Source organism: Caretta caretta, chromosome 12 (genome assembly GCF_965140235.1).
Source record: "Caretta caretta isolate rCarCar2 chromosome 12, rCarCar1.hap1, whole genome shotgun sequence".
Classification (NCBI taxonomy): Eukaryota; Metazoa; Chordata; order Testudines; family Cheloniidae; genus Caretta; species Caretta caretta.
The window spans coordinates 43,365,352-43,390,442 of NC_134217.1; the positions used below are offsets into that span (position 1 = coordinate 43,365,352).

Genomic DNA, 25,091 nt, shown 5'->3' on the forward strand with positions numbered 1-25,091 from the left:
CACCAAATATGATTTCCTGAATTTCTCTAAAGTTCCTGAACTTTTGGGACAAAATATGGAGAACCCACTCACTCCTGCCTCTGCTTCAGTCTACAAACCGCTCAGACCTGATTGCTGGTAAAGCACCCTGTGCAGCTGATTTACAACGTGGGATCCCACCACACTTGTACAGTACACAGCTCTGCTCCAGTGGTCCTAGGCAGTCCTCCGCTCCTGCGGCAGGTGAGGAGGAGCAATCTCTCTCTCCTTCTCACTGCCTGCTTTCTTCCTTCTGCGTCCTTCTTATGTCTCTTTGTAGCCTCTGCCAAATGGCTTAACTAGCCTTTCAGCTCTCCTCCACCCACCAGTTAGGCCCAGCTCTGCTTAACCAGGTCTGTTCTGCAGTGTTTAATTGGAGCCGCAGTGACCAGAGTGCTGGCTCAGGTGTTGTCTAGCACTCTGTCACAACAGGGCTCAAAACCCTTGCTGCCGACATAAAAACATAGAGAACCAAAAGAAGTGCAACGGCTAAACAACACAGTAAAAGAAGCAGTGAAGTTCTTTGAGATGTGTGGTCCCTATCTGTGTTTCACACCCCATGCTCCTTCCCCTCTGCTTCAAATCAGGACAAGCTTCATGGTAGAGAAGGAACTGGAGAGGTGGCCAGTCTGCCCCAACCCTTATGCCCTGGGTGCGGAGCACAAGGAGAGCAGGGGTGCAGGTGTGGACCAATGGACACAGCTTTCAAGAATTCTCACATCTCGGACACCTGGAGCATGTGTGTTCTCGCAGTAGAATACACACAGGGACCACGCATCTGGAAGAACTGCAGTCACAATAAGGTGAGTAATTTCCCTTACAGAGCTCCCCCAGGAGATGTTTCTCCTGCTCCCAGGGCAACATTCATGCAATCATTTCAAATCTAATGCTCAGGCCTTCCCTTGACTGTTCCCAGGCTCACTTCCTAGCCACTGTGTCAGGACACCACTGTCCAACCTAGGCCTGTGGGGTCCCTAGCCTTCGTGCCACAGAGGTAATGCTGAACCATGACCCCTGACCAGCAGCCTTCGGGCGAAGAATCTACAGCTCCACAACAGCCAAGCCCCTGATTGGCTGGACAGGCAGCATTCCCATTGGATACTTGGCCTATATGAAGACCCCAGCAGGAAGAAGAAGCAGTCTCAGCAATAGGCCATTGCAGATTACACTCCTCATCCGACCTCACCTATCTATCAGGCCAACGTGGCCTCTTGGATTGGATCTCATGGCTACCAACCCCTGCGAGAAATCTGATTGTTACCTCGGATTGCCTCTAGTACCCATTGACCTCCCAGCTACCAAATCACCTGCGTACCACTTCACTACACCTCTGGGTTGCCCCAGCCCTCTTCAGCCACTGGGCATTGCACCCTTCTGGCTTCAGCACCAGCTAGAATTTGATTTATTGGCAGTTTGTGTGATGCAAGGGGATCTCAGCTTCTTTGGTCTAATGTGAAGCCTTCAATAACTGAGTGCATGTTTGTAAGTTGTCCATCTTTAGCCCATTTCTGGAGGGAGAAAAACCCATTGACTTTACAGCGGGAGTGACTGCTGATCAGCAGTTCTGTGTTTTGATTCCTGGAAGATCTGTATAATTTTTTTTCGAGGTGAGTGAGTGGAGAGCTGAGCTGTACTACAGAGCAGTTAGAGGAGCTTCACTCTAGAGCCCGCATAATGCAAGATGTAGCTGTGAGTGTATATAGTTAAGGAAGCTACACTGATGCCATCAGTGGGCAGTAGCTGGGGTCTGGGGTCACTGTCCCTCTAGAAGACAGGTTCTGCTCCTGGTCATATGATATAAATCTGGATTAAGTCATTGCTGCTGTTCAGCACATTCATGAGATTAGAAGGACGGTGGTGGAATCTGTTGTGATCCTTACAGGCTGGGTGTAACACACACTATACTTCAGGGTCTTAAAATCTCTCCTGTAAGGAAATAGAAGCTCCTGCTTTGCCAACCCTAGCTGGACTCTGGTACCAAGGAGCTGATTCAGGGCAGGGCCCTCCAAACAAATGTTGAGTAGCTGTGGCCTCTGGGCCTGGCCCGCAGCCTGGTGACAGACAGGTGGGCAGGCACTGGAGGAGGCTCGGAGATCTTTTGAGGAGTCAGAGCTCTAAGGTTGGTAAATAGTTGGCAGGGCAGCTGCCAGACAACTGCACGGTGTCTTCTCTAGTTAATTCCTCTGTCTCCCAGCCCCTGCACCTCCCTTCTCCTTGCCTTGTTATTCCTTTCGACCACTTTGCTATGTTCTCAGGTCAAGGGCTTGCCTTACAGAAAGGAAAAGCTTAGCTGAAAATTAGGAGGTTTAATCAAAGCTTTTCCAGATGGCAGAACCAATCCGCAAACATTGAACTGGACAGAATGAAATGCCATTCAAATGGAAACAGGGGCTTGCACATTTTCCCTAACAAAGAACTTGACTCCAGCACCCCCTCCCCACCCTGAGTCACTCTTTCCTGCAGAGGGTGGGAATGAAATCTGGGGGAAGCCAGGCTGGGGGTGCAGTCACACAACATTATTTGTCTGTGCAGCCCAGCATCCAAATCATTACTCTTCGGTGACAGTAGCAGGAGACCATTAGAATTTGCAAAGCTCCCCTTTCTCTTTATGGCAGTGGTTTTCTACTCTCAGAAGTTGCCTGGCACTTCAGGTGACAGCCAGGTCCCAGTGTGTAATTTCCAGACTCTGACCCCAAAGGGGACAAAGTGTGGATCTGAGTGGGGAAAGGAAAGCTGACAGCCGCTCAGTCTGGAGTACCCTGTTTAGTTCCCTGCCCATGGGGTTTGTGCATGTGCCATCTCCTTGGTGTGACAGGTGCATGGCAAAGAAGCACATCAGCTTCCTGCTGGTTCTGAAAATCTGCCCTTCCCCCATGCTCTCAGTGCATTGATAGGTTTAAAAACAGCACAAGTGCAAAGTGGATTGGAAATGCCACCCCCCCCCCTTGCTTCTGTCGCAGAGCCCTGCAAGCACCGATGAGGGGGCAGGATTTGCTCCTCGGGAAGGGCTTGAGTACATAGAAGAGCCTTGTCTTGTGCCTTGCCAGGGAATGGAGCCAGTGGGAACCTTCCCTGCCCCTCACTGCCCAGGAGGTGGGAGGAGTGCAGTGGTGCTCTGCCCCACCCCTCCACCACCCACGACGTGGGCTGGATTTTCAGCTTTGCCAATTGTGCCCAACACTGGGGGAGACCCTTGTTGTGCCCGCACATTTGACTGTGAATTGTTGTGTGCTGGGGGTTGGGAGGGGCTGTGCTCTGTGCACGCTCCAGTGCTGTGTATGCAGTGCCAGACCCAGGATATTAGAGAGACGACGGGGGGAGGGAATATCTAGATAGAGATAGAGGTGGTTAGGGACTATTTAGAAAAGCTGGATGTGCACAAGTCCATGGGGCCGGACGAGTTGCATCCGAGAGTGCTGAAGGAATTGGCGGCTGTGATTGCAGAGCCATTGGCCATTATCTTTGAAAACTCGTGGCGAACCGGGGAAGTCCCGGATGACTGGAAAAAGGCTAATGTAGTGCCAATCTTTAAAAAAGGGAAGAAGGAGGATCCTGGGAACTACAGGCCAGTCAGCCTCACCTCAGTCCCTGGAAAAATCATGGAGCAGGTCCTCAAAGAATCAATCCTGAAGCACTTGCATGAGAGGAAGGTGATCAGGAACAGCCAGCATGGATTCACCAAGGGAAGGTCATGCCTGACTAATCTAATCGCCTTTTATGATGAGACTACTGGTTCTGTGGATGAAGGGAAAGCAGTGGATGTATTGTTTCTTGACTTTAGCAAAGCTTTTGACACGGTCTCCCACAGTATTCTTGTCAGCAAGTTAAGGAAGTATGGGCTGATGAATGCACTATAAGGTGGGTAGAAAGCTGGCTAGATTGTCGGGCTCAACGGGTAGTGATCAATGGCTCCGTGTCTAGTTGGCAGCCGGTATCAAGTGGAGTGCCCCAAGGGTCGGTCCTGGGGCCGGTTTTGTTCAATATCTTCATAAATGATCTGGAGGATGGTGTGGATTGCACTCTCAGCAAATTTGCGGATGATACTAAACTGGGAGGAGTGGTAGATACGCTGGAGGGGAGGGATAGGATACAGAAGGACCTAGACAAATTGGAGGATTGGGCCAAAAGAAATCTGATGAGGTTCAATAAGGATAAGTGCAGGGTCCTGCACTTAGGATGGAAGAACCCAATGCACAGCTACAGACTAGGGATCGAATGGCTAGGCAGCAGTTCTGCGGAAAAGGACCTAGGGGTGACAGTGGACGAGAAGCTGGATATGAGTCAGCAGTGTGCCCTTGTTGCCAAGAAGGCCAATGGCATTTGTAAGTATAAGTAGGGGCATAGCGAGCAGATCGAGGGACGTGATCGTTCCCCTCTATTCGACATTGGTGAGGCCTCATCTGGAGTACTGTGTCCAGTTTTGGGCCCCACACTTCAAGAAGGATGTGGATAAATTGGAGAGAGTCCAGCGAAGGGCAACAAAAATGATTAGGGGTATAGAACACATGACTTATGAGGAGAGGCTGAGGGAGCTGGGATTGTTTAGCCTGCAGAAGAGAAGAATGAGGGGGGATTTGATAGCTGCTTTCAACTACCTGAAAGGGGGTTCCAAAGAGGATGGCTCTAGACTGTTCTCAATGGTAGCAGATGACAGAACGAGGAGTAATGGTCTCAAGTTGCAGTGGGGGAGGTTTAGATTGGATATTAGGAAAAACTTTTTCACTAAGAGGGTGGTGAAACACTGGAATGCGTTACCTAGGGAGGTGGTAGAATCTCCTTCCTTAGAGGTTTTTAAGGTCAGGCTTGACAAAGCCCTGGCTGGGATGATTTAACTGGGAATTGGTCCTGCTTCGAGCAGGGGGTTGGACTAGATGACCTTCAGGGGTCCCTTCCAACCCTGATATTCTATGATTCTATGATTCTATCTCGCCAGCAGCACTTGGTCCAGTAACAGAGATGACCTCCCCCGCCTCGCCTCCGCACTTGTCAGGGGTGTCAGGCATGCTCCTATGAGCAGAATCAGGGCCCTACTTGTCTCTCTGTAACACAGGCAGGCAAGGGGCTGTCGCACCTTGTGCTGCTCCAGAGGGATGTCCATACCCCCTCCTTGGCAGAACCTCTCCGCTGGCACGCTCCCCCATTCAGGCACACACCTGCCGCTCATTTACCTGGCTGTGCAAGTGGGGGCTGCTGTGAGAAGCAAATAATGAGGCCTTTGGGATCTTCTTGGTGTGCATGCTAGTGCTGCTCCAGTGACACGGGGCTGCATGAGCGGCCGTGTGCACAAGGACTCTGGCTGGGCAGGTCAGGCAGGGAATAGCTCTGTCACTGGCCATTTAGATTCAGCCGTTTCATCTGCAGTTCCCTCAAGTGCTGAATTGAATAAAACCAGCAGCAGCAGTGGGGGAGGGGCTCTGAGCTAAATGAAAAGAGCAGGCAGCTTGTAAAAGAGAATCACATCATTCCACTGCAAATCCAGCTCCAGCAGGAGGCGTGGCAGGAGCCTGGCAAACCCATCCAGTGCAGCAGGGAGGGCTCTGTGCATGTCTGCCACTAAAGAAGGGCATGGTCCTCCAGGGGTGCCAGCCCCAGGGCTTTAGAGGGAGCCTCACACCAGCTAGAGTCACGTGGCAGTGGCAGAATCTCAGCCCTAACCAGCAAGGAAAAGGCCATTCCAGCTCTCCTGGCTGTGGCTCAAAGCCAGCAGGGAAACAAAAAGATCCCCCATTTATTATTTTGCAAATACTCAGTGCTGGGGCTTGACTGCTGGCTTCTGATACATGACCGGGGCAGCTGGAGCATCTCCCCTCTCCATAACCAGCTTCTGTGGAGTAGCTTTTGAGGAAGGGGTTGTGACTCCTTCCCCTCTGCTCTGCCCATCATCTCTACTCCAAGTGCATTTTCCTTCTGCGCCAGGCTCCTGGCAGGGCCTGTCCTCACTGACAGTCACTCAGCTCAGTGCAGGCATTGAAATAGAGCAAAATGTATTGGAGAAAATCACAGAATGAAGCAGAACATAAATTCGTAGGGCCTGATTTGCCTCCCACGAGTGCAGCTTCATTCTCATCCAGGAGTTACTGCGATGAACCCCCAAGTAACTGACAGAAGCATCAGGCTCCCTGGCCCTACGCTCCGTCTCAGAAGGAATTGCCTCACGATGCAGAAAGCCCTTTGGTTTGATCCCCACCATCGAAACTATAACCCTTTAGATTCTGTGCATGTGTCTACCTTGGGAAAATGAGGGCGCCCCCCAACCCTAGGGCTGAACATATCCAGGTCACGCCTCTTATAAATATTGATGCCATTGTTTGTATGGTACAGGGCAAGCCACATCTCTGCCCCCGCTTACCCTCCCACCGTCTCTCTGTATATGCCTCCTCCAGTGTCAGGCCTCGGGCCTTTATATCTGCTGGGGTGGAATCATGCCATTCTTGCACGCATCCAGTGAATCCACCAGGCTTATCCACCATGTCTGACTTAGGTCTGACACCTGCAGTCCTTCCCTTCGGGAGTCTGGGAGCAGTGGGGCGACAGGGACCAGCCAGCCTGCTTAAACCACAGCATGGATTATTTTAGCAGTAGGAACAAAGCATTTAGAGAGGAGGATTTAAAAACAGTCTGCACGCCTGTCTATCTCATCAGAAGGGTTATTGCCATCCTGTGCTGGCAGGCCCAGCGGGCCAAGTTTCTTCAGACGCCCAGTGGGTGCCAATCTCTATCTGAACGGTTCCCCAACAGCTACTGCGCCCTAGAGAGAGTGTCACTTCTTCGTCAGCCAAAGCTGTTTGTTCTTCTCCATTCCCAGCTGTTGGCCCTCTTTGCCCAAGCCAGTCTGGTTGGCTCAGGGGGAGTGGCTTTCCCATTAACAGCCTTTGTGTGTTTGCTGACGGGGATCTTATTTGGAGCCATTGTGTTGCCTTTCTGCTTGTTTCCCAAGAGTCCTGTTAATTTAACCCAATATATTCATACAGCAAACATCCCAATAAGCAGGCCAACATACAGGATTAGTAAATTATTCTACAGCGGCTCCATGTCCATCAGTCTGTAGATGGCACTAAGGAGTGTTTGGAAATGCGTTTGCTATCACATTCTCGGACACCATTCCTTTTCTCAGTGTAGACGAAAGTGTGTGCGCACATGTACAACTGTGTGTTCCTCCCAGTTTGTCACGTGAGGCTCACATCCAGGTCTGAGCTCAAGTCCTTTATTAACCACGTCTACATGAGAAAGTTGCACCACTTTAAGTTAAATCGGATTTTTAAATCATTTTAGTTAAACTGGTACAGACCCCTATGTGGGCACTCTTATTTCAGACTGGATCCACACAGGGTTTGCTCCACTATAAGTAAAAACCAAATTAAATCAGTGCAACTTCCTCATGTGGACAAGGCCTTAAAGGGGCTCAATTCTGTAACTCCCCACTTTTGCATTATCTCCATCAGCAGCAGTGCTGGTGTAGATGGGACACAAGCATTTTTACCATGCTGACATTGTGACCTTCTCTGAGCGGAGTTAGATGTCGCTGTGGTAAAACATCCGCACCATGCAGCAGCAGAAGATATTAAAGAAAATGTGAGTGTAGCTACAATCTTACAGACTCTTCCCAAGGGCCAGTTTACATTAGCATTTCAGCATGGCATAGTCTGAGACCAGACTCCGGAATACTAGAACTGGCCCAGTTTGTATAGCTCAGATATCTTTTGTTCTCCCAAAAGTCCTTCATCCACACACGGCAGTTGATTGTCTTTGGAATGACGTCCTTCCAAAGTCATATTCTTCCCACACCCACAAAGGTAGGGTCTTTGGTGTCTTTTCTCTCTGATTTAATGACCTTAACACATCACTTTGGTCATAGACCTTTGGTTAGTATGTACCAGGTAGCTCCTCCTCAGACCATGTGTAAACATGCAGTGCAGAGCTCACTCCTCCTCGATAACCAATGCACACGGATATCACATGGATTTTAGGATACAGTGCTCTCCAAGGCTTAGTGCATCAACATGCAGAAATTAGATACATTCCTGTGTAACAGAGAACTAGAAATCAGGAATTCATACTCTGCAGTCAGCCTGCGCGCGTCTGTGTGTGTGTGTGTTCAGCAGTCAGCCTGTGTGTGTGTGTGTGTTCAGCAGTCAGCCTCTGTGTCTGTTTGTTTGTGTGTGTGTGTGTGTGTTCAGCGGTCAGCCTGCATGTGTGTGTGTGTGTGTGTTCAGCAGTCAGCCTGCGTGTGTGTGTGTGTGCGTGTGTGGTGTTCAGCGGTCAGCCTGCGTGTGTGTGTGTGTGGGTGGGTGGGTGTTCAGCAGTCAGCCTGCGTGTGTGTGTGTGTTCAGCAGTCAGCCTGTGTGTGTGTGTGTGTGTGTGCAGCGGTCAGCCTGCGCGTGTGTGTGTGGGGGGGGGGGGTGTTCAGCAGTCAGCCTGCGCGTGTGTGTGGGTGTGTGTGGGTGTTCAGCGGTCAGCCTGTGCGTGTGTGTGTGTGTGTTCAGCAGTCAGCCTGCGTGTGTGTGTGTGTGTGTGTGTGTTCAGCGGTCAGCCTGTGTGTGTGTGTGTGTGTGTGTGTGTGTGTGCGTGCGTGTTCAGCGGTCAGCCTGCGCGTGTGTGTGTGTGGGGGGGGGTGTTCAGCAGTCAGCCTGCGCGTGTGTGTGGGTGTGTGTGGGTGTTCAGCGGTCAGCCTGTGCGTGTGTGTGTGTGTGTTCAGCAGTCAGCCTGCGTGTGTGTGTGCGTGTATGTGTGTTCAGCGGTCAGCCTGTGTGTGTGTGTGTGTGTGTGTGTGTGTGTGTGCGTGCGTGTTCAGCGGTCAGCCTGTGTGTGTGTGTGTGTGTGCGTGTGTGTGTTCAGCGGTCAGCCTGCGTGTGTGTGTGTGCGTGTGTGTTCAGCGGTCAGCCTGCGTGTGTGTGTGTGTGCGTGTGCGTGTGCGTGTTCAGCGGTCAGCCTGTGTGTGTGCGCGTGTGTGTGTGCGTGTGCATGTGTGTTCAGCGGTCAGCCTGCGTGTGTGTGTGTGTGCGTGTGTGTGTGTTCAGCGGTCAGCCTGTGTGTGTGTGTGTGTGCGTGTGTGTGTGTTCAGCGGTCAGCCTGTGTGTGTGTGCGTGTGCGTGTGTGTGTTCAGCGGTCAGCCTGCGTGTGTGTGTGCGTGTGCGTGTGTGTGTTCAGCGGTCAGCCTGCGTTTGTGTGTGTGCGTGTGCGTGTTCAGCGGTCAGCCTGCGTGTGTGTGTGTGTGCGTGTGTGTGTGTGTGTTCAGCGGTCAGCCTGCGTGTGTGTGTGTGTTCAGCGGTCAGCCTGTGTGTGTGTGTGTGTGTGCGTGAGTGTGTGTTCAGCGGTCAGCCTGCATGTGTGTGTGTGCGTGTGCGTGTGTGTGTTCAGCGGTCAGCCTGCGTGTGTGCGTGTGCGTGTGCGTGTTCAGCGGTCAGCCTGCGTGTGTGTGTGTGTGCGTGTGCATGTGTGTTCAGCGGTCAGCCTGCGTGTGTGTGTGTGTGTGTGCGTGTTTGTGTGTTCAGCGGTCAGCCTGTGTGTGTGTGCGTGTGTGTGTTCAGCGGTCAGCCTGCGTTTGTGTGTGTGCGTGTGCGTGTTCAGCGGTCAGCCTGCGTGTGTGTGTGTGCGTGTGCGTGTGTGTGTTCAGCGGTCAGCCTGCATGTGTGTGCGTGTGCGTGTTCAGCGGTCAGCCTGCGTGTGTGTGTGTGTGCGTGTTCAGCGGTCAGCCTGCGTGTGTGTGTGTGTGCGCGTGTGTGTGTGCGTGTGCGTGTGTGTTCAGCGGTCAGCCTGCGTGTGTGTGTGTGTGCGCGTGTGTGCGTGCGTGTGCGTGTGCGTGTTCAGCGGTCAGCCTGCGTGCGTGTGCGTGTGCGTGTTCAGCGGTCAGCCTGCGTGTGCACATGCGCATGCACCAGCCACTGTGTGCGTACCGTGTCTGTGTGCATAGTTGAACTGGGCGCTGGATTCTTGTCCTCGGTTTTAACCCTATACCTGCTGTATGTAGTTGAACTGACGGCGTGTGAAGTGGGTTCCAGGGGCTTAGGGAGAAGCCAGCGGCAGCTGGCGCACACGCACTGCTCCGCCGTAGTTCCCTGCGTGGACTCTTGCTGCGCACAGGGCCTTGCTGCACAGTCGCTGAGTGAACGTTGGCCACGTACGAGGCTAATCCCCCGGGGGCACCGCTTGCGCGCTGTGTGGGTGCCCCCGGGAGTGACCGCGGGGGAGCCTGCTTGCTTTGAGTCCACCCCTCGCTCCCTGGGCACTACCTGCCCTGGGTGGACAAGCGCTTAGACTAACCCTCTATGGCGCCACAGAGTGGACTCTCGTGGCGTGACCTGCAGCGTGCACCACAGTGTCCCACGAACCCGCTGCTGGCATGCGCTAGGACTATATTAGTGCAAACTAGGTGCCTTTTATTTCACACCAGTAGTGTCCACGTGGGGCAGGGAGAGCACACCACTTTGTGGTTTCTGCAGTTCACACCCCTGCAGTCCACACTGTAGACAAGCCCTAAGGCCTGGTCGGCACTCGGTACGTCTACACTGCAGTCAGGGGTGTGAGTGCAGCATGTACAGACATACTCGAGCTAACTTTGATCTAGCGAGCTCAAATAACAGTAGCTTTGAAGCCATGGCAGCATGGCCTAGCCATTCAAGCATAACGCCAGCAGACCCTGGTTGGTGGCGGGCAGGATCGAACCTGGGACCGCTGAAGCTTAGTATATGAGCCTCTACTGCATGAGCTAAAAGCCACAGGTCTCTTAGCCAAGGCTGTAGCAGACTCTCCAATCTCTAGATAGTCTAGGGGCCACTAGAGGGGGACAGGGCCACTCCAAGCAGGCAGGGGCGGCGAGTTATACGGGCCCATGGTGCCTGTGCTCCAGGAATATTCAGGGCCTGGGTGCCCAGCTCCACCAATGTTCGGGGCCGGGTCTCTCCCCGGCCCCACCTGCCGCCCACGGCCAATTTAAAAGGGCCCAGGGGCCCCCGGCCTCCACCGGCAGCACAGCGGAGTGAGCTGCCCAGCCTCACTCCATGCTGCTTCCAGAAGCGGTCAGCACATCCCAGTGGCCCCAGGGGAGGTGAGAGCGTCTCTGCGCGCTGCCCCCACCCAGAGCACCGACTCCGCAGCTCCCATTGGCCAGGAACTGTGGCCAATGGGTGCTGCAGGGGCAGTGCCTACGGGCAGCCACCCGCAGAGACTCCCCTCCCCTCCCCCCGTCTAGGAGCCGCTACCAGAGGGGTGTGCCAGTCACTTTAGGGAGCCACCCGAGGTAAGCACTGCACCCCTCACCCTCTCCTGCACCCCAAGCACCCCCTGCCCCAGACCAGAACCCGCACCCAAATTCCCTCCCAGAGCCTGCACCCCACAGCCCCTCTCGCACCCCCTCCTGCACCCAAACGCCATCCCAGACCCTGACCCCTCACCCCTCCCGCACCCAAACTCCCTCCTCGAGCTTGCACCCCGCATCCCTCCTGCACCCAAACCCCTTCCCAGAGCCTTCGGCAGGTGGGGGGGGATGGGCACCATCAAAAGCTATACAATCCGGCCGCCCCTGCAAGCAGGCATGGGTTACACAAGCACACAGCCAGGGTCCTGGATAGGTTTACGCAGCCCCTGCTTCTGCCATTCAAGCTGCCTAAGTCACAGCTAGCTCAGGCCTGTCTGCCCGTGCCGCAGTCACACCTCGCACTGCAGTGTAGACAGACCTTCGGAAAGCTTCCCATTTTTGACACTGGGTGGACACACTGCTGCAGCTGCATGGCTCCGCTCTACCCACACTTTCTGCAGTGGTGCTGAACATGGTCTGTGCCCTCTGCTTGCCGTTAAACTGTCCTCAGCACTGACTGAGCTGCACCCTTTGCTGAAGCAAGTGTAAATGTGATCTAGTGCTTCGATAGCAGGGCTGGGAGTCAGGACTCACGGGGGTAGGACACTGGCCGTGCCTCACGCTTCTCCTTCGGTAGTGACTCTGACCTACTTCACATGGTTTTGGGAGGCCTAATTTTCTACCGTTAATGAAAGGGCTCTGTGTTCCGGTGACTCTGGATCCAAGGGGTAGAGCATGAGAGAGGCTGCTGCTGTGAGCTTGTGTTTTGCAGCTATGGTTTCCCCCCTGCATTGCTGCTCTGGTTGCTTGCCTGCTGTAGTGGCTTATTCATTTTAAAACATGGTTATTTTTCATGTTGTGGTCTCCGTGTGTTTGGGGTGCTTCTCATTGTCCTTGCTTCACCAAAACTGAGCATTCCTGTGTGTATTTCCTTGTGTGAAATGCTTGCACGTGTGTGTGTGTGTGTGTGTGTGTGTGTGTGTGTGTGCGCACGCACAAGGGAGATGGAGCTGCAGCTTCAGCTACACTAAGCAATTAAACTCCAGCAGCTCAGGGATGAGCAGGAGGCCGTGATTTTCCTTCCCTTTGCAGTAATTGCCTCAGCAATCAGCTTTGATCACCCGAGAGCAGAGGAGATGAGGGTTGCAAGTTGACATCAGTGGTTTTAATATATCCATTTACATATACAGCAGCATACAGCTTTCCATAGCATCTCTGACCTGAAACCATTGCAGCCCCATAGACACCTCATTGAATTTAATACTTCGCTGCTGCGGAAGCCACAGGACGAGGGTGGGGATGGATAATCAAGCCCTCGCTCGCTCGCTCTCTGTGAATGTCTATAGAAATGACATGAAAGTAATTGCTTTTGAAAAGCAAAGCAGAAATGGCACAATTGATTCCACTTAAACGAGAGAGGAAGGGGAGTGGGGGGAATGTTCGCCCTAAACACGTCGCTGACTCTCCTGCAGCAAGCAAATGGACTCCTGTTTCTGAGGGGAAGAGGGGAAGGTGGGCAACATGTGGCTGTTCAGGTCTCTGGCTGGCAGGAGAGGGGCAGACTGTCCCAGGCTGGCAGTGCTGCAGGATGCACTCTTTAGTCTAACTCTGACCAAAATGGTACCTGCAGCCCCCTGCCCTGTGGCCCCCTGTGACAGACTCTGGTAAGGGAGAGCTGCTATGGTAACCCCACTTCCCCTTGCACAATCCACGTGTGAGGCCACAGGTGGATTATTCCACATGCCAAGGGAGTAGGACGTGCACAGCAGGGAAAGTCTGGGAGATAAAGTTCAATGCCCCTGGCTGGTGCACCCTAACCTGACCTCCATGAGGCTTCTTTGGAGCTGTAGTTGAAATGCACCCCGCCTGCCCAGAATAGTTTATCTGTGCTGTACTTTCTGTTACCAAACTCCACCCTGTAGGCCACAAAAGGCAGCTAGTCCTCTCCCATGCAGGCTCCCTTAACCCTCAGAGGAGACTTGGTCTGAGAATGGCTGAACCCTTCACTCCGCAGTGCAGTTCATTAGGATGAAAGAGCCTCGGACTGTAAAACAGGAGCTCAAGGCACAAGACAGTCCTGTGTGTGAACACTAGATGGTGGGTCCTGCTGAGGGAGATGCTCCATCTCCATGTTCCTTCAGATGCCCTGAAGCAGGAGTCCCAGCGCAGTTTAACTCTTTAATGTGACTGCGGCTAGTCCCATCATCCATCCAGATGTCCTCTCCTTTTTAGAGTCCTGCTAGGCTCTTGGCCTCAATGATATCATGTGGGGGTGAGTTTCACAGGTCATTTGTGTTGTGTCCATAAGTAATTCTTTTTTCAGTGTTCAGTCTGATTCCTTTGAGTGTTGTGGACTGTCCCCTTGTCCTAGTCTTATGAGAGAGGTGTATGTGCTACTTCCTCTACAGCCTTCTTTATTATGTATCCCTCGAATATATCCCCTTTCCTATTCCTCTTCACCTTGGGTAAAAACTCCAGTCTGTTCATTCTCTTGCCTTACGGAAGTCTCTCTAGGCCTCTAATCATGGCTGGTATTTGGCCCTGTGATTTGGCCAAGCCTCCAGAAAACTGCAGGATGTTCGTTAGGCCTGTGACATGCAAGAAAGGACAGAGTAGGTTCAAAGCCACAGGCTGGTGGACCATGCCTGAGTTTGCTGGATGCATGATGAGGCTGGTGCCTGCACCCGCTAACCCCGTGTGTCCTCTATGGCAGTGGTTCTCAACCAGGGGTACATGTACCTCTGGGTATACTCAGCGGTCTTCCAGGGAGTACTCCACTCATCTAGATCAGTGTTTCTCAGCCTGGGGTACGCAGCCCCACGGGTGGTCATGGGATGGGTTTAGGGAGGTCACAAATGGCGGGCTGGCATTAGGAGATGGCAAGCAGAGCAGTTGCCCGGAGCCCCCTGCAAAGCTGAGTTAAATGCTTCAGCCCCGGGCAGCAGGGCCTGGGCTTCAGACAAGGCTCACAAGTGAAAAACAGGCTCAGTATCACAAGGAAATGTAAGTACAATATTTATATTCCAGTGGATTTATTTCATAACTATCTAGTAAAAATGAGAAAGTCAGCCGTTTTTCAGTACTAGTGGCTGTGACACTTTTGTATTTTTATGCCTGATTTTGTAGGCAAGCAATTTTTAAGTGAGGTGAAACTGGGGGTATGCAAGACAAATCTGACTCCTGAAAGGAGTAGAGTCGTCTGGAAAGGTTGAGAACCACTGCTGTTTGGCTGATAGCCACCTGCCTTGTGTTTGTCAGAACCACTTCCTTGTGTGCAACAAATGGTCTGAGAGAGGGTCCCCTCTTCCATGCCCTTCTGATCAAGGCCTCTGACTAGGGTGAGATGTCAGAACCCCCTCCCTTCTAGGGGCAGTTTCTCTCTTTGAGGCACTCTGCACAAGTCACCCCACTGGCTGGATTTGGTCTCAGGATTCAGAAAAGACTGAAAACCATATTTAAAGAACTAGCTTGCAGAACATATCTAGTACTAAACTCAGCCCAAGATAATCTAGATGCGGAGCCTTGGCTTAGTTACAGTCGAAATAAAAGGAAATCCTCTATGTTTCTAGGGGCCTGACAGCCTGGCATCTGTCCCAGGAACTGTCTTTTCCACATCGCACCCCCATCTCGCAAGTCCTCTCCGATTCTGGCTGTTCACAGAGGTGCTTGGTAGATCACGATCCCAGATTTACACAAACACAGTGGTGTCCCTGGAGCCATTTAGGGTTTTAGCATTTGCTGGGTTTTGAGTGCTTACCTGTGCAACTCCAGCTGTTTCCCATTGTAGTTGTAATGGGCTGTGCGTGTGTAGCATAAGGCTGCACTAAAGCATTACAGCTTTGCGGAAGGCAAGATATTATGATGATGGTGGCTCCATTACAGATTTAATTTAGATATTAAAATCGTTTTATGTTAATAATATTCAAATTAATTATGAATGTATTTATTGAATGTTGACAACTTGGTGACAGTCTTCAGTAAATATATTTTTATTAATCAATTAACATTTAATTACTATATGAATTCTAGCTAGATTTAGTCAGATAGTTACTAATTAAACGCATCTTAGCCATTGGGTGCATTCAAGGCCGTCTCCAACATGTTCATAGGATTTGGCTAGATTTCCCCAGAGCTCTTCAACCGCTGTGCAGGGGACTGAGTGGGCCTGGTGGGGGAGAGGGTAGTGTGGGCTGCCACGTGGGCCGGTTTGTAACACACTGGCAGCATGAGGCACAAAGACGCACAGTGCCTGCCCCAGACAGGATACCCTGGGAGCCCCCAGAGGGTAATGCTAACTGGCAATACCTTGGGGGAGGCAACGGGAAGCGTGGCAGAGTTGGAGAAGAGCTGGTACAATACTGACATGGATTTGCCTTTGAGAGCTTCCTGAAGTGGGTTTTCAAGAGAGGAGGTTTGGCACATAGTGCCCTGGGGCAAAAGGGGGCTGAGGCTGCCAGAAGAAGGCACAAACTCACTGCTCTGGGTATCAGAGTAACAGCCGTGTTAGTCTGTATTCGCAAAAAGAAAAGGAGTACTTGTGGCACCTTAGAGACTAACCAATTTATTTGAGCATAAGCTTTCGTGAGCTACAGCTCACTTCATCGGATGCATACTGTGGAAAGTGTAGAAGATCTTATTATATACACACAAAAAGCATGAAAAAATACCTCCCCCCACCCCACTCTCCTGCTGGTAATAGCTTATCTAAAGTGATCACTCTCCTTACAATGTGTATGATAATCAATGGCCCAACTTGATTTAGATAAGCTATTACCAGCAGGAGAGTGGGGTGGGGGGAGGTATTTTTTCATGCTTTGTGTGTATAAAAAGATCTTTTACACTTTCCACAGTATGCATCCGATGAAGTGAGCTCACGAAAGCTTATGCTCAGATAAATTGGTTAGTCTCTAAGGTGCCACAAGTCCTCCTTTTCTTTTTGCTCTGGGTATGTGCAGTGCCTGGCACAATGGCCTGGGTCAGGTTTCTAGGTACTACTGACCACACATGTTGTTGCCAGTAATAACGGTGAGGGTGGAAGTGGTGAACAAAGGGAGCGCCATAGCCAATGCCTCTGCAGCTTGCATCTCCCCCACCGTGTTGTCTGCTGGACAGTGCAAAAAGTTTTGAGTTCTGCTCTTTGTGTACTAATCTGCAGCCATGCCAGGAAGGGAGGGTGCAGGCTGCCTGTGTGTTCAGCAGGAATCACTAGTGAACTCATTGTGTGAGGCCAGACATTGGCTAAGCCAGACAAAAATCCCAGAGTTCTGAGCAGCCAGGGCCTGGGAGTGTGGCTGCCAGGAGACCCCCTTCTTTTAGGTAGGGCACTTCCTGAAATCAGCCAGGGTTCTGGGGGAGCTGGCTAGTCTATGATTTGCTGCCCCATGGTAGGGTGAGTAGGTTGAAGGGCATCCTTTTCTGGGTCCCAGATTCCTGTTGGGGCGGGGAGGGGGGAGAAGGGGCCCGATGAGAGCGAGATATTCCTCAGCCCAGTAGGAGTCAGGGGTGGGAAGGGCAGCCATTTCTTCTGGGAGAGTTTGGTTGGCACAAGCGGGGAGATGGGAGAGATTTCTCCTTTTTGGGACACTTATGGCAACCAGGCAGAGGTGTCTGCAACATGGGAGCTTGGAGGCCTTTTGTCACTCATATTTCAGTCCTATATTGTTTAGTCTGTAAACACTTGAAGGGCAACCGAAACCTTCAGACACTCAGGGGATGAGGAAACTAGTGACATCAGCATGGGGTGCTCCAAAAGGCTGCAGCCTGGAGTGGAAGTTTTCACAGGCTGGCTCCAGCGGCCACAGCTGCTGCTGGGCTTTGCGCAGTTCAGGAGGCATGACTGGGCTCTGTTTCCGAAGGGGGTGATGTGTCAGATCCCAAAAGGCTGGCCCTGGGGAGGGGCTGCCACCTCTCCCCCGCTGCTGGCCAGAGTGTAGTGCTGAGAGCATGTTCTCGGTGCTTCATCCTTGGGCTGTGACTGGGACAATGTACTTTGTTGAGCCAACTGCTGCTGTTTGTTTGTCTGTCTGGGCAGCTTGGCAGCCAGTGCCTGCTGTTAACCTACGTGATGTTGTGTTTTAGGTTAGCAGTGCTCCAGAATCCCATCCTTGTGAAAGTCTCCCCTCGTCTTCCCAAACCATTGAGCTCCTGAAAACAGAGGTAAAGGCCCCTGGAGACTAATTGTGTCGAGAGAGACCAGCCTGAGCTGCACTCCCTGGTCAGATACCAGCCTTGTTTAACAATAAACCCCAGTCTCCAGGGCTTGATCTCTCAGCCTGGCGGCACAGGAAGCCCTGGCGTGCTGCCCCTTACTTGGCCTGGTGGTGTTAGTTTTATAGAGCTACGCCAAGGTATGGAACTGATTGAGCTGCTAGGCACATCTTTGTGGGGCATCTGCACGGAGGGCTCAGGGCAGCAACTGGAGCCCCTCTGCAGATGCACCCCTTCCAGATACAAGCAGGCCTTTGCAGCACAGACATGCAGCCTCCTTAGCAGTGCTGTTGGTTACAGCTCTGTGAGCCGAGGCTGACTCCTGACATCTGGGGGAGAGAATCTGATTCCTGTTGCAGACACAAGCGTGTCTCTTTCCACGTTCCCCTTCCACCACTGCTCTTTGGGCTGGGACCCATGTTGTGGCTGTTTGTCCCCCACTGTCTTCTGTTTGAGTTCAGCCATGTGGAGCTCTGGGCCATACAGGGCACTGGGGGCCTGAGGAGGTACTGTGGGCTCTGCAGAGGAATTCTGGACCATATAGGGCAGTGGGCCCCACGGCGGGGAGCTCTGGGCTGTACAGGGCAGTGGGCCCCACGGGGGGAGCTCTGGGCCATGCAGCATGATGGGGACCTGAGGTGCTGTGGGCTCTGCAGGGGAGCTCTGGGCTATACAGGGCAGTGGGGACCTGGGGAGGGGCTGTGGGTCCAACAGGCCGCTCTGGGCCATACAGCACGGTGAGGGACCCGGAGAGTGCTTTGAGTTCCGCAGGGGGAGCTCTGGACAAGAAGCAAGAGTGCAGGGACCTGGGCATTTCAGCGCTCATGGACTTGTCCAGGCCTTTGTTCTTCACTAGCTCTAGGAAGAGATTTCTGTGGTTGAGCGTAAGTGCATCATGCCTGGGGCCCTCTCTTTATGGGAAGCCTTTGAGTGGGTGAGCTTAGTGAGGCTGAAGCTTTCTGTATCCTTCCCTGCTGGAGAGAGGAGAGTGGGAGAAGCTGTGGCAGGAGCTATCCATGGCTAATTTCCAGTGGGAGGATGATGCAACCACGTCCTTTCTAAACCCCATGTCTCTCCTCTCATGTGACCTGGTGCTTGGGAGGCTGTTACTATATTTAGTTATGTGCATTATTTGTTTAGCCTTACTAGATCACGGAGGATAATCTATTTTCTCCTAAAACAAGCCTTCCTCTGGGCCACCCCAGACCCCAATAAATGAGGTGCGTTGATATCACCTGTAGAAAGGGACAAGGAACAAAAGTAGTTCCAACCCCAGCTGTCATGTCAGGATATTGCCACGCTACTGACCAATCACTGCAGAGGATTTCCCAATGCTGAGTTTAAAAAAAACTCTCAGGATCTGTGGCCAGCAAAATCTGTTGCCTCCCAGTCGCTGTCTGCTCTGCCAGCGACAGAAGTCACTCCTGGCCATTGCAGAGAGGAATTAGTTACTGCCACCACTTCCACCTGGCCTGTCCAGAGAAAGTCCCCAGCATCTGAGATGCCGGTCGGTGATGGGGCCTGCACACAGCTAGCTTTGGGGATCAGTGTTTAGTCCTGTCATGATAATTGCTCACTGGTTGGCATTCATGATTCTTCCTTTCTCCCTCTCCATGTAAACACTTTCCAGCTGGAATGCCGAGATGCAAAAGTCTGGACTCTTCAAAGCCAGCTCCTGCTCCTGCAGGACAAAAGGGATGGGCTGGCCGCCGAGGTACCAAGGCTCTCCTTTTTCTTTTCTCTGCGCAGACAATGCCAGAGGAGGGTGCCCCAGCACTCCATAGCACACAGCAGAGCAGCCTGGAGCTGCAACACGTAGCCAGCGCTGGGAGCTGTTTGTTTTATTTAAATAACTTTGTGTTTGCGCGATTGCCTTCTATTTCTGTCCCTTGTTCAGGCTCCGTAGAGCTTCCCCCTGAGAAGGGATGAGGGCAAGTGTCCCTCAGAGGAGTGTCTGCAGCTCCCTGCCTCCCCTGACTTGGACATGTCAGTACTGTGGCTGGTGTGCTAGCAAATCGCACCTACCATATTGGCTTCCTGTCCCCAGAACATCAGGTTCTTGCAGCTAGTGGGGGGTGTTTCTCCTCCCCTCAGTCCCCACCCCCAGTAGCATCAGGCCTGTGCTGTTCAGGGTTTTGTTAAGCCGTTTAGTATTAATTGATTTTTTTTTCCATTTTTTCTTTCTTTCCCTGGGCGGGTCAATAGCTGGATGCTCAAGAGCAGAGGATCTATGAATTGCAGACCAAGCAGACGGAGAGGCAGGCAGAACTGGAGCAGAAATGCAGCCGGATCCAGCAGCTCAAACAAGACCTGGAGGCCAGTGGCAGGCTACAGGAGGAATCCCAGGGGCAGGTAAGGAAGACTCCACTCCAGCTCTATAGGCCTGGTTCGTAACTTTATTTAATGCACTAGCAACCTAAACCAGCAGTGGTGACATGCTTCTATTCTCGTGCAAATGATGCAGGATGAGATAGGGCTGAAGATCTGAAAGTGGAGGCTCCCAGTGAGGAAGGGAGAGCATGGGGAACCAAAGGAGAGACACTGCTGCATTGCTGGCTGCAGCCATGCACTCTACCCAAACCCTGACTCCAGGGGTAGCGGCTGCAATTGAGCAGATGTCCTAGGTATTGATCCCTGCATTCTGCTGTCAAATCCACTCAGAGTGAGGAATCGGGTGGCCCTGTGGAGGACAGGAGGGGGACTGCACCCCTGGGAAGGAGCTGTCCTAATGGGTGGTAACAGTGGTAAGTGGTCAGCCAGGATGAGGCTTGTTCAGATATATTGGTCTTGGCTCCCTGAGATAGAAATCTTTAATTTGCTTCAGAAGATACACATCCTTATAATGAAACTCTCCCAGTGCTGCTGCAGACCCTGGCAACGGCCTCTCTGCTGGGCAGTATTTGTGCCTAGCTCCTTTGTAGCCCCAGGGTCCCCTTGTAGCAATTTCTCCTCCCCTTCCTGTATCCGTTGGGTTTCCTGCCCTTACAGATCTCTGTTAGCAGGCACTGTGCTTCAGAGTCTTCCAGGAGTCAAACCCTTTGCTTAGGCAACTTATTCCTGCAGTGTGTGACTCCAGCTGGGGAGGGCATGCAGCCTCCACCGGCACCTCCGCCGCAGAGTTCCGCGCTTGCTGGCTTTCCAGGTTCCAGTAGCTGTGAAGGATATTGACCACAGCCATCATTTGAATCAATATGGCAAGTGGACTCTGGTGTGATGGTAGCCAGTGCTGAAAGTCTGCAGCTGGTCCCACTGTGTACTGCAGGACTGCTTGCTGAACCTGACCATTGGACCCAGTGCTGCTCTCTTTCAGCATCCCATAAGCCTGAGCAATTGGTCTGCCTGTGTAACAAACTGATAAGGAAATCGCTCCAAATACTAGAAGATTAAACTCCAGAGGATCAGGTCCCTGCTTGCTGGACAAGAGTGAGCTAACCACAGCAGGGATTATCCAGAACATGGCAGCATTTCAGAGTTTTTAGCAGAAAATGGAATTCGTTTTATTTTAAGTAGCTTGGTGGTGCTGTGATGCTGCTCTGGCCCTGGACAGGAGTGTAATGGGATATTGCTCCTCCTGCTGTCAAGTCGTTCATGGGGGGGTGTGTACAGAAATGTGGGTGGAAATGCATGCTGCAGCCCTGCTCTCTGGTTGTCAGTAGCTCTGGGGCATGTACTGTGTGAAGATGTGTGAATTTGTCTGTTTGCATGTGTGTGAGTCTGTGAGTGTATCCATGTGTGCACGTTTCTCTGTTTGTGCATCTGTCTATAAATGTGAGTCTGTGTCGGTGTATGCGGGGGGAGGGAAGGGAATCAGGCTGGCTGCTGATACTCTGTCTCGTTCCCTACTTCCTCTGCCCTTCGTGGCTCACGTATGCTGGCTCCTTTGTATGGTGTGACAGGTGGAGGGGAAGATGGCCATTCCAGCTCACAGTCAGGGTTTCAGGAGCCGTATGCTGTGAAACTCCCAACTCAAATGCAGCATACCGAGTGCTTCTGCTTGTGTCATTGGCCACCAACGTGGAGGGTTGCCTGGAGTTCAAGCATTCAGAATCAGTACGGTGATCTCTGCATTCCAGCTCCACCAGTGATCCCCTCAGACTGTCCCAGCCCCAGTCCAGGGGCTCCCCGCCGTTCCAGACTCGCAGGGCTGGGGGCTCCCCGCTGTTCTGGTCGCGTGGGGCCAGGCCCCAGGCCCAGTGATCATCGTATTCCAGCTCCATGTTTAATTGAACAAGCCATTCAGCTAAAGCTGCTAGCACTGGTCCCCCTTTCCAGGGCTGCCTGTGGGGCTGCAGTAATCACACCTTCCAGCCCCTCTCTGGCTGTTCTGGTGAGTCTGGGTAGCCCCCTGGAATGCCACCTGAGCTGGGAAAGGCGTTGCTCAGCCTGTCTTCTACCCTCGCTTTGCAGTTTATGCTCTGCTCTCTCCTGGCTCTCTGATGCTTATTGTTTTCTACTCTCCCATGTGTGCCTCTGTGCTTGTTTTCACAGCACCCTGTATGCCTGGAGCACTTCCTTCGCTCTCTGCATGAATCTCCTCCTCTGCTCCTGCAGAGCCCTCCACACATTGTTCTTCTCTCCACTCCACTCAGTGCTTCCTAGCCCTGCCCGTGTGCTCGCCATAACATACGAAGCAAATACACAACAAGGATAAAGCCACTGATCATGTGGCATTAATGGGACACAGGAGAGCTTGTGGGAGTGAAGAGGACAGCACTGTGCTGGCTCTAGTCATTCCTATTGGACAGAGTCCAGAAAGCCATGTTTGGGCCTGTGCCTCCTCACCCCTGCAGAGCACCACAGGGGTGCTCTCTCTAACCTTCTCTCTAACCTCCACGAGACCAGATCACCATCTGTGGATCCCCCTCCTTCACAGCATCAGGTTCAGACTTCTTGTCCTAAACTTCAAGGCTATGTAGCAGGAGAGACCAGGTGATTATAGAGGTCTTAAAATCTTTGAATCTATGAAAACAGGCTATTAACTCCAGGACTTATTGCTTCTGGGGAGGCCCCAACCTAACCCAGCAGGGTTCACCATCCTGCAGCTCATCTCCTAAGCCTGGAGCACGCTTGGACACCTCGCTCCACTGGCATGCCAGAGCTCTACACCCCACACAGAGCATGGGACAGAGCATTCTCAGGGCAGGACCACAACTGTGGAAATCCTACCAGAAGAGATCAGATTATCTGCAAGTCTGTGGTCCAGCCCTACGCTGTTCCTGTAGCAAGGTACCTGGGGAGTGTGTGGCTGGCAGGAATGCTGGGAAGGGTAGCAAGGGAACAGAAACAACTCCCTTTCTTCCAAGTGGAAAGAGATCTACAGGGAGCAGGAGCTGTTGGTAGGTGTCTCCAGTGAAGAGACTAGAAGGAGCCTGGAAAGGAGCAGGTTTTAGTTTTCTCTACTGAGAGTTACAAGGAAAGGGATAGGAGTTCTCTCTGTCTGGTCAAGACGCTTTGGAAGAGGCCTTGGAGGAGGCCAAACAGAAGGGGAATGTTTGAATAGGCTTTGTTACAGAGCCCTTAGGAGAGCAGAACTGGGAAGAGGTAACAAAGCAGACTGGCTAGGGAGGAGCCCTGAAGAGACTGTTCCTGGCTGGGGATGTTCCTGGGATGCCTCGAGTAGTGGATGCAGAATTTGGCTGGACAGTAGACATAGACAAGTCCCGAAAGCAGACTTTGCTAAGGGACTGTGACTACAATACTAATGGCCTTGGAGAATGAGAAGCAGGGAGAGTTTGGAGTCAGACCTCGTGCCTGGTTCATTGTCTGGGACCCTGGTGAGGTGAGGCTAGAGAGTTGGAGATTGGAGAGGAGGGAGGCCAGAAGCTCCCTAGAAAAGGGATCGGAGCTAGAAGGTTTGCACAGTCTCGTGAGGACAAGCCTGTGACGTGGGGTGGAATGGGGCTGCAGAATATGCTTGGGTTGGACTTAGCTTCATTTTTGCTCTTGTTCATCAGAAAGGGGGGTGGAGGGAAGGAAGCAGCTTGTGTTTTCTCAAGAACAGGTAAGACCATGTCGGGCCCACATCCCTCCCCCTTGAAACCAGACTTTCACCTGGAATAGCACCAGTAAGTACTAAAAAGGAGGAAGAACAGCATGCCATTCAAACAGCCCTCTATGCGCAGGAACCAACACAGCTCACCCCATTTTTGTTTAGTCTCAGTTCAGACCCAATGGTGATAGGCACCATAAAACACCTCACATAGCTAGCTAGGAAAATAAGAAATATACAAGAGAAATTAAGGGATATGATCCGCTGTACGGCCTGTTTCTGTTGTCTTCCTCCTCCCATACCTGAGCCCTAAGGTCTGCAGTCATTTCTCATGATCATCTGCCCTGTTTGGATTGTCAGCACCACGGCCAGGAACCTCATTGCCTTACTTGTCTGTAAAGTACCGAGCACAGTTATGGCACTAGACAATGTGGCAAACTGAATCTGCTGCAGAATCATGGCACTGGTCAGGGCCTTGGAATCCAAGGTGCATGGCGCATTCTGCAGGATTGTAGGTCCTAACTAGAGCAGAGTTCACTTCATTGCATTATTTATCATTGTGCTGGCCTAACTCCATGCCTGGGTACTGTATTGCATCAGAGAGAGAACAGAACAGGGCAATTATCGAGTGATCCATCCCCTATCATCCAGTCCCAGCAGTCAGAGGCTCTGGGACACCCAGAGCATGGCGTTGGATCAGTGACCCTCTTGGCTAATAGGCAATGATGGACTGATCCTCCACGAACTTATCTAATACTTTTTTGAACCCAGTTATGCTTTTGGCTTTCACAACATCCCCTGGCAAGGAGTTCCACAGGTTGACAGTACACTATGTGAAGAAATACCTGCTGCCTGTTAATGTCATTGGGTGACCCCTGGTTTTTGTGTTATAGGAAGGGATAAATAACACTTCATTATTCACTTTCTCCACCCCAGTCATGATTTTAGTGACTTATATCATATCCCCCTTAGCAGTCTCTTTTTTAAGATGAATAACCCCAGTCTTTTTAATCCCTGCTAACATGGAAGCTGCTCCACACTCCTCATGATTTTTGTTGCCCTTCTCTACACCTTTTCTAATTCTAATCTACCCTGTTTGAGATGGGGCGACCAGAACTGCCTGCAGTATTTCAAGGTATACACATACCATGGATTTATATAGTGGCATTGTGGTATTTTCTGTCTTTCCCAATGACTCCTAGCATTCTATTAGTTTTTTGACCGCCACTGCACATTGAGTGGATGTTTTCAGAGAACTAGCCACAATGACTCCAAGATCTCTTTCTTGAGTTGTAACAGCTAATTTAGACCCAATCATTTTGTATGCATAGTTGGGATTATGTTTTCCAATGGGCATTACTTTGCATTTATCGACATTGAATTTCATCTGCCATTTTGTTGCCAGTCATCCAGTTTTGTGACTCTTCGCAGTCAGCTTTGGATTTAAGTATCACAAGTAATTTAGTATCGTCTGCAAACTTAACCACCTTGCTGTTAACCCCTTTTTCCTGTATGACAGAGCCTTCAAGGACTGATTAATAGGGGGATGTGTGGGTTGTGTTAAGGACACATGAGAGTTGCACT

The 25,091-nt window shown here is 51.8% G+C and overlaps 1 protein-coding gene across 18 annotated transcripts in view; it reads left to right on the plus strand.

Annotated features, from left to right (window-relative positions):
- Positions 1-25,091, plus strand: part of PMFBP1 (polyamine modulated factor 1 binding protein 1) — a 360,702-nt gene that overhangs the window by 220,281 nt on the left and 115,330 nt on the right. For 16 of the 18 annotated variants that reach the window (XR_012664618.1, XM_048816955.2, XM_075118503.1 and 13 more), the window contains 3 exons: positions 17,390-17,467; positions 19,149-19,232; positions 19,724-19,870. Coding sequence is in view for 17 of the 18 variants with exons in the window: in XM_048816955.2 (XP_048672912.2) it covers positions 17,390-17,467; positions 19,149-19,232; positions 19,724-19,870 (309 nt within the window). In the remaining variant the exon portion in view is untranslated. The remainder of the gene's footprint in view (positions 1-17,389; positions 17,468-19,148; positions 19,233-19,723; positions 19,871-25,091) is intronic. The other 2 variants (XM_075118515.1, XM_075118506.1) reach the window with 2 other exon arrangements.